The sequence below is a fragment of the Rhamphochromis sp. 'chilingali' genome (genome assembly GCF_963969265.1).
Source record: "Rhamphochromis sp. 'chilingali' genome assembly, chromosome: 19".
Taxonomy (NCBI): Eukaryota; Metazoa; Chordata; class Actinopteri; order Cichliformes; family Cichlidae; genus Rhamphochromis; species Rhamphochromis sp. 'chilingali'.
In genome coordinates this window covers 20171628-20180946 of record NC_137946.1, presented here as the reverse complement: position 1 = coordinate 20180946, position 9319 = coordinate 20171628, and the positions used below count along the sequence as shown (strand labels likewise).

Genomic DNA, 9319 nt, shown 5'->3' with positions numbered 1-9319 from the left:
TTGATTGAATGACGAAAAAGTGCATAAGTGGTTGAGCCTTGGGAGACTTGCGTTCTATTTTCAGCAGTGTGATTGTTTTCCTGCTGCTAGGAAGCCAAGCAGGAGAAGCTACAGAGCCCATTATATGTTACATTACATTGCTGGAAGCCTGGAGATGGCTTTTATTGCCTTAAGTTTCCTACAGCAGCACCATCATCCGTTTACATGTAATAACCTGGAAATATATTTAATTGCATTTCTTTCAGTAGATGATTAAAATGTGTTTTTAATGTCTTTATCTTCAGTAACCATCTGATCTGATCTACATCAGAAATTCTGTGATCCAGAGAACGACCAAAGGACCTTGGGTAATCTTCCTGGAGATAAGGTCAATTCTCCAGGTACAGACGCAGTGACAGGAAAAACAAAACGAATAATTCATTGTGGAATAAGTACTTACCCTGTCAGAGTGATTTAGATTATATGCCAACTGGAGCACAGAATTAAAACTTCACTGGACACCAGGAGGCTTGTTTTTCAGGACTTTGCATTATTGAACAAATCAATTTTCTTATGTGTAATTATTAATAGAGAAGAAATGAAACCCTGTCTGCTGACACATAGTCAGCACTGAAGTAGACTTCTTAGTGTCCTTGTTTGAAAGCCAAAATGAACAATAGCTCGCTACAATAGAATAACTTTTATTCTATTAACAGTCAGAGAAAAATGCAAATTACTCTAAAATGCATTATTATGTGCATCAGAAAGATTAAATGCAACATGTTGATTAATGCCACTTCATTTTTACATTTCAAAAAGAAATACATTTAGGCAAGTACAATATTTTACAATCAGTGTATGACATTTTGTGAAATTAAACACTTTGTTAAACATTAACTTGTTGGTTCCGAGTGAATTAAGGCATCTGACCTCTAGCACAGAAATAGCCCTCAGCTCATTATTGTTATCAAGTCTTTAGGTGGTCAAGCCCCCTCAATAGCCCCTCAGATCTCTCATATGGAGGACTTGATCCCAAGGACAGGAATCACTGGACTGAACTCCCCAGCTGGATGTCAAGTAGGTAAAATTGCCTTACCAGCCAGCTACAAGAATAACATGCTGTATACAAACCAATAAGGTCATGTACAGTTAGTTAAGTATTTGGACAATAACAAGCATTTCGTTAACTGATTAGGAACTGCAGACATTTTTATTCAGTCCTTCATTTTCCAAGGCTCAAAATTAATTGAACAATAATGCGACAAGCACATTGATGGCCAGATTAAAGATCTGGAGCTGACCTTCGATTTGATAGCTCTTCACTGGAACTCTATATCAGGTAAGAAGAAATACTTGATGCCTGTGGGGGTGGACATCATTAGGCTGAAAACCAAAATAAACATACAGAGAGACAGGAAAAACTTTAGGAGTGGCTAAATAAACAATCTGGTACATTGCGAAAAAGAAGGAATGCACTGACCAACTCGGAAACATCAAAAGGCCTGAAAGATCACAGAAAACAACTAAAGTGCATTATGACAGAATTATTTCCAATGGTTAATAAAAAAATCTTTACAACATCTGACCTCTATTAAAGAATGCTTTTCATTTACTGAAGACAAACCTGAAGCCACAGACACAAAAACAAGTAGCAGCTGAAGGCGGCTGCAGTAAAGGCCTGACAGAGTATCTAAAAGAAGGAAACACAGCATCTGGTCATGTCCATGGGTTCTGGACTTCAGAGGATTGGACTGCAAACGATTTTCATCAAAGTATTTAAAACAATTCTGGTATTTAAAATTATGTTTGTCCAATTACTTTTGAGCCTCTGGGGAACTCTGTATAAAAATTGCTGTAATTTCCAAACAGTTAATGCAACACGTTTGATAAACTCACTCAACTAAAGATGAAAATCAGCACTGTGGTGCTATGCAAAGACAAAAATGCAAATATTGTGTCATTATACAAATACTTATGGACCTGACAGTATAATGAGTAATACCAAGGGGCAATTTATTACTACTTTCACTCTGTTCTTACAGTACAGCTTTATTACATCTTTATGACTATACTAATTTTTACTTGTAGAGGAACCCCACCCCCCGTCATTTAAGTACTACTGTACTATTCAGAGTGCACAAATTGGGACGGGAATATTTAGACCATAAATACAGGAGTTTGCCAGATAATTCCAATTTCAGACCCCATTCGTCTTTAATTTGATCATGTTTTCATGATCAGAACTTTACAGCTGACACAGACAAGTAGTCTGAACAGTATTGAGATGTGTATTCGCTAGAAGATTTATATACGAGCACTGGGGCTACAAATTGTACTGTTCTGCCTAAAGAAGCAATTTTTGAAATTTGAAAAAAAAAAAAAAAAAAAAAAAAAGGCTAAAAATACACAGTTTCCACCACATTGATTCTGAGGCCATCACAGTGTTTTAAATCAGTGTCATCAGCCTCTTTTCAACACACAACAGAAATCACATTATCCATCAACTGAAGCCCTTTGGAGTTACAAGGTTTTCTAGAAATCCACTTCAGCCCAAATCCAGTGCAGATAAATTAGAAATTCAGAAAACAAGACTACTCAGTCACATGAAGATAATCAGCTGTCAGTGATTTCTCATTGTGTCTTCGTAAAAACCTTTTCCCCATTCTGAAAGTGAAACCCAAAATTTTCATGTGTGTGCTTTACATGATTAAAGTCCTCAGCAGAAAAGCTTTTTTCCCACTGAGGCTTTTAATGCTTGCGAGAAAATGGAAACATTTGTGGTCAGCAGCAGCAGCAGCAGCAGCAGCACGGATCTGTCCTCTGCTTTTATTCAGTCCACTGTCAAAGCTGGCTGGCTCATTTCCCTGAAGAAAAAAATAAAAATTCTGCTGGATTATGCAACAAAAGCAGCAGGAAGGGGAGATAATGATGAAAGGGACAATAGAGCACTGCACCAGTGGCCACTACCATGGGTTGGTGAATAATTATTAATTTACAGAAATCCTACTGAGATTACTTTAATGAGATTTCATTGGTGGCAACAACCAGTCCATTAACAGTCCCTACATTTACAGAGAGTAGCAGCAGCAGTGCTGTGGTTTTGATTAGATGACAAAGTTAAATCAGTTACATACTGTACAACAGCTTATTGTTCTAAACGCTTTCTTGGCTTGGAAACAGAAACATTTGTTTAAGAAGAGCAGTACCAAAACCGTAAACTGGTATTTATATTCAATGGTGTTCATTAACAGCACTACCACCTCCTAACAGTCCGTACAGTATACAGTACGCCAGCTGGTGTTCTCCATATTTGCTTGGTTTTCTTATTTCTTGGCAAAGGAAAGGTCCTTGCGGCATCATTTTTGGATGGAAACTGCCAATTAGCATCGGCAATAAATCCACAAACAAAAGTGCAACATGTCTCTTTTATGTGGCACAGAGAATCAGTGAAGTGAAACAGGCCTTTTGAGTAGCAGAGCAGGACCAGAGTCTATAATGGTGCCAATATAATGACTTATGGTTTTTGATGTTTACGTTTAGTTAGGAGGCAGCAGGGTTATGTTCAACTTACTGTACTGACTGAATAAATTCGATACATTCACGAAAGGTTATATTATATAAATGGACATCTAAATTCTCTTGCCACTGGTCAAAATCACAAAAAGTTTATAATTTGGTTGGGTGAGTCCATACACTCAGACATACATCACATTACTCATCTGGGTCTTAGCATTCGTTTGTTATAGTTCGGTTTTGATCCTGTGCACCAGATCTCTCTGGTCCACCATGTCTGTCTGTCTATTCCAGCGGTGGTAGGCTAGCAGGGCGATGTTTTTGGCAGCCACTGAGCTCATCTCCATGGCGCTACCAGCCCACTCAATCCCATTGAGGTAGTAGAGATTGGGGTGCAGCTCCACAGGTGGCAGCCGCTGGCTGCTGCTGTAGCGAGGGTAGGCCTGCCACTCCGTCACCTGCACTGAGTAGTACGACCTAAAATTGAAGAGAACAGTATGATAGAGTAAAGCAGCCAATGATCTATGTGGGTGGTAAGATCACTAAATAACTTTTTTAAATAAAATAAAAAAAACAACTATAATGTATTTAGAGGATTCTGATAACAAAAAATGTTCTCCCCTAAACATAAATACCTAAATTTCACTACCTGAATAGGAATATTTGCTGGTTTTCTCTGTCTTATACAATAGTAAATTTAAAAACTTACATTAGAGCTTGACTGATATTTACCGATATCAGCGCTGGCATTTATCACAGCTGATACATTACAAATTCAATAGGACGAGATGGTAGAAATACCCTTCAAACATGTAATAAAAGCACAAACAACAGCTGAACCAGTCAGAGCCTAAACAAGTAAACGTGGAGTCTTCCACGACTTGCTGTAACCACAAATCAAGTTTATTTTTAAACTAAACTGACTCTTACATAACTACACTTAAGAAACGTTAGGGAACATAATCGGCCAATATATTGGATTCTTACAGATTGGTTTTAAAAATCTCATATCCGTCAGGCTTTACTTTGGACCAAACAAATACAGAATTGCCCAGGCATGACTATGGGATCAACTCCTGGGAAGAACATGGCTGACCTGAATAGTGTTTTGAGCTGAGACTTTTCCAGCAGCTGTGGGGAGAACACCTTGTAGACTCCAGCCTCCTGCGGCTGCTTACGCCGGAACCCTGCTGAGATGTTGACGGGACAAACACTAGCCACGCTGTTAAAGAACAGATCAGGTGTGTCAGTCGTCAAGACGCTGGCGAAAGGGAACAGACGGGGGTCCGGGAACCCAAAGAAGGAAGTGTTGAGGTAACCATGGACGATGGTTGCTACAGTGCTGTGATAGCTGCCAGGCAGCTCATCAAACGGAGGCGTGAAACCTTGAAACTGGACTCCAGACCCGACGCTAGCCTGTAGAGGCGTCGCCAACACTACAATGTCATACAGCTCTGATGCCGTCCCTGTTGCCGTGGTGAAGCTCAGCTGGTACTGGAGTCCCTCTCCTGTATTACAAAAAAAGCTCTGTGGATGACAAACCATCTCATTCTTTCTTTCATGTTTGCTTTTATGTTCAGCTCCCTCTTCAACACAACAGGTGGATTATAATATACAAAGGACACACAGACTCACAAAGAATAATCAATACCAGTAAAGCTGTCACAGCTGAAAAAAAAACCTTAAAAAACAGGACACATCAGGATGGCGTTACCTGAGTGGATGGGAGAGATGGAGTTGACCTGTGCCTCCAGCAGGTTAGCACTGGCCATTTTCAGCAGGCCTGAACACACCAGCTTGTTGCCTCCTTCCACCGCCCACAGGTTGTTCTGGGCACCAGCTAAAGACACAGCTCCTGAAACACACACAAGCACACGCGCGCTGAACAGACAGTGCCAAGTGCTTTAAACCAATTATCAGCTGCCCACACGCTTTCCTGTTCTCTCACTCCCACAGACCACCCCGCTCCCCTCTCACCTTGCCTTCCTCTTCTACTCTCAACCCTGCATCTCTTTTCCTCTCTCGTCCTTTCCTTTCTCCTGAGCCAAATCGGAAAGGAAGACGTTCAGGTCATAACTGTCCCCGAATGCACCTTCACAGCTGTTGCCCTCTTACTTCACTACTCATCACCCCTTCACTTCTTCCTCCACTGCTGCTTGCATCTTCCCACTTAGCTGACCTACAAAGGCTGGGATGCTGACATTCTGTCCGTAGTTGATCCTCATCACGGGTGCGATAACCTCATCAATGAAGCGTTGGGACACACCCAGCTCCAGCAGCGAATCGGACAGTGGCCTCCGGGTCATGTTGATGAAGCCGCTGCCCCCGAGAGAGTCCAGCAGTTCCTCTACGGAGCTAAAGGCGTAGCCGTGGGCCTGGTATTTGTAGATCCTATATTTCACATGCACAGACACACAAATTATAACAGTTAACGACTAAATCAGTAGTTAGAGCAATATGGAGATGTTTTGTTTTGTTTTTTGGTTTCGTTTCCTGCTCAAAGTTATTCAGTCAGCAATAATCTATTGGCAACAAATCAGAGACGGAGAGAAAGATATAGAGGCTTGTGGTTGTCGACTTAGAGAGAAGAAAAGAAAGAAAAAAGTGATGAAGAGATAAAAATCACTTCCTGAGGGAGGAAATAGATGTTGGTGGTGGAGGAAGGAAAAAGCAAAATTCTGTTTCTGGTTCATTTTTCAAGGCAAAACTGAGCAGAGGAAATATAAATGTAAGCAAAAGATTTGACATGATATCTGAAATACACTCATGCAATTCTACACTGTATATTTGTGTTGCTGGAGGATAGAGACAAGTTTCATGTCAGTGGTCCTTTCTCTCTGGCAAATCCCAGGCAGATGGCTATCTATATTTACGCAGACCTCATGCTCGGAAAGGCACACAATGAGTCAAGGTTTTGCAGTTATTATGGCTGCAGATGCCTAAGGCGCAGAGAGCAATAAATAGCTCAAAAACAGGCTTCCCCCACTGACTGCAACACCAGAAGGGAATGCTATGCACATTTTAAGGGCAAGACCTTATCTTTGAGATAGAAAAAACAATTTTGGGAAGAAAAGCACTCAAGGCATGAATGACTCAGCTGGATCTGCAGTGCCAATTTTGGAGCATTCCTGTCATTACCACTAATCAACTAATAATACTGCCACCAGAAAAAAGCAGGAGAAAAAATGAGCATTAAGAAATAAACAAAGCTTTGCTTCCACTTGCAGAGACACCCTCAACAAAGTTATGATACCCTGACAGTGCAGTTTGTAGCGGCACCCCTGCCACATCCCATCAAGTGTCCAACATGCAAAGAAGCTGAAGAGACAAAATAATAAAATCAAGGCACTAAAATTTCTGACTCACCTCATAAACTTCTCCATAATCTCCTCCACCCACATCTGCAGACGTATGAAGCTAATACCATAGCGCCACCACAGCCGGAACAGGTCGAGCAGGTACCAGTCCGTCTCCTCCAGAATCACCTCTTCGCCGTTAAATACCGCCATCTTTCCGGCCACGTTGCGACGATACTTCAAACCTTGTTTGGGCAAACACAGGACGACACGGAGGACCAACATAGTGTCAGGTTTCTAATTTTCCTCTTGTAAAGTGATCGCTTTTGCTGGGGAATATTTAAAAAAACGCAAGAATCCCTCCCTTGGTTTGAAAAAGCAAAGAAAAATTTTAAAATCTGACCTCTGCTGTGACTAATTAATGTCTTTGTCCATAAACTCACCCAGCTGCTTGACAAACTCCTGCATGTGGAGGTTGAGTGAGTGAATAATGGAGCCTCCAGACTCATAGTCGTTGTGATTGACGGTTACGGTGGCGAGACGGCCTCCCACCTCTCCCTTCTCAAACACGTCCACCTGGACCTCTGGGCCAAAGTGCTGCCGCAGGAAGTGGGCAGTGGCGCTGCCTCCTATCCCTGCCCCAACCACAGCTGGAGAGCAAGAGACACAGAGTGAGGTTGGGTGATGAAATGTGCCTTAAATCTTACGGAGATCTATAATACAGTGTAAATTTGCTGTTTGCTGGTGTTGTTGGCCTCTCTATAAGGGTAATAACAGTTTCATCAGTATTTACTATTCATCTATAGGTGGACTGAGGATGAGGACAATAAATTATGCTTTTCTTGAGTTTTTGGGTTATCTTGAAGTATAGAGATGTTGAATAGGGCACATTGATAGGGCATACTGTTTAATCTCAAATGATCTCTTGTTACAGCACTTCCACTCATCGTGGGGATGAAGGTCATTGTAATTCTGGCCTTTTAATGATTTCTTTGAACTGTTCTTTTTTTCAGGGCGAAATGACTGTACAGCATACATCTTTACATATGACTTTAAAAAACAATAATTGGGTGCACAAGTTTTGGATTTTCTTTAATCCACATAGGGTTCAAATTAAACACAGATTCAAATATATATACACTCAGTTAAATCTTTTATAAGTGGCGCTAAAGGCTCTACAATGTTGTTTAGTTTGACAAGGCCAAGGCCTACTAACTTCTCATTAGTGATCACGATTGGGAAGCTCCCTTGTAGCCATTTGTATACAACTGCAGATTCCAGGATTATCAGACAAATGTAATTGTAAATATTATTCAGATGTATCAATACTTTGCCTGGGGCTGTTACCAGTGGTACTGGTACATTGGGGGGAATAATGAAGAAGGACTAATTCTTCAACCTTTGGACACAGGTGTTCCAACAGAACAATGACCCCAAACACACATCGAAACTGTTTTGAAAAGGCTAAATCAGACTAACATTAAGCTTCTGGGATGGTTTTCTCAAAGCCCTGACCTCAACCCTGTTGACACTTTGTGGACTATGCTTAAAATCTGGGTCTGTGCCAGGAAACCAACCAATTCTGCCAATAAACTCACCTTGAGAAAGAAACCGCCAAAACAAAAACATAAAAAGACCCAAAATACCATGACATTCATGCTTATGATGACAGTATGAAAACCTTCTGACTGCAACTGTATGTAAAAGGAAAAAGGAATTTAAAAGGAATTTATTACTTTGATGTTTAACTTAAAAAACAAACAAACAAACAAACACATTATTATTTTGTTTTTTCAAGTGTAAGATTTGCTGTATTTCCTCTTTTGTGCTTTTATATTTTCCGTCATATCTTTAGGTTTTTTGGGCCTCCTGGCTGGTGATGACAGCTGAAGCTTTACTTCCTGTTTATTTGAATAAAGGTTGCTTCAAAAAGCAAATTAACAGATAACTCGTGTCTATAATTAAGCTTTCTTAATCACGTGACACACAATGTTCAGACTAGGTTAGTGTTTGCCTTTATCTTCAGTATCAGAGACCCCTGATGGATGCTGCTTATTCATCAGCCCTCAGACTGACTGAGAGGCTAACATTAGCTGAACTAAACAGCTAACTAGGATGGTTTAATAACTGCTTTTCTTGCCTATCTTTGAAGGCGGAGCTCCGTCGACAGGACCGTGTTCCTCCGGGTCTGCGACAACAAACCGGGCTGCCAACACAGCGACGAAAAGAGGGAGCAAAGAGCAGCCCATAGCGACAGCAAAGCAGCGATGATCGGATGGAGAGGAGAGGATGCGACCGTTAGGCTAATAGCACACGAGGCTAGCTTCTACCTTCTCTGTGCGTTCACAACAGTAGAAACTCAACGGAGTGACGATTAACATGTAAGTAAATGAGGCCGAATAAGACGAGAATACAGCACAAAGGATGGATGGTGATGATGATGATGGTGCAGCAGTTGGACCGCCACTCACGTCTACGTCCGGCAATATCACGTGATCCAAACAGATTTTTTCGACCAATCAGAGACGGCC

At 41.1% G+C, this 9319-nt stretch overlaps 1 protein-coding gene across 2 annotated transcripts; it reads right to left on the bottom strand.

The window, feature by feature from the left end:
• Positions 1-2348: 2348 nt before the first annotated feature.
• pcyox1l (prenylcysteine oxidase 1 like) lies at positions 2349-9295 on the bottom strand. Of its 2 annotated transcripts, XM_080866364.1 has the most exons (8): positions 8929-9295; positions 7232-7438; positions 6859-7033; positions 5672-5883; positions 5207-5347; positions 4589-5000; positions 3685-3969; positions 2349-2843 (listed from the first exon to the last, which is right to left on the bottom strand). In XM_080866364.1, exons 1-7 carry the CDS (start codon positions 9035-9037, stop codon positions 3720-3722), a joined length of 1506 nt encoding a protein of 501 aa, XP_080722490.1. In that variant the 5' UTR covers positions 9038-9295; the 3' UTR covers positions 2349-2843; positions 3685-3719. The 2 variants fall into 2 exon arrangements, with proteins under 2 accessions (XP_080722490.1, XP_080722489.1); XM_080866363.1 differs by having other exon boundaries at positions 2349-3969; positions 8929-9294.
• Positions 9296-9319: the final 24 nt, after the last annotated feature.

What these genes read in the sequence shown, in the direction of transcription:
- pcyox1l (XM_080866364.1), bottom strand. Translation starts at nt 9,037, where the DNA reads ATGGGCTGCTCTTTGCTCCCTCTTTTCGTCGCTGTGTTGGCAGCCCGG. An exon ending in GGAGTTTGTCAAGCAGCTGG is followed by an intron (nt 7,034 to 7,231) that starts GTGAGTTTATGG and finishes TGCCCAAACAAG; the next exon opens with GTTTGAAGTATCGTCGCAAC. An exon ending in CAGCATCCCAGCCTTTGTAG is followed by an intron (nt 5,348 to 5,671) that starts GTCAGCTAAGTG and finishes TGTGTGTTTCAG; the next exon opens with GAGCTGTGTCTTTAGCTGGT.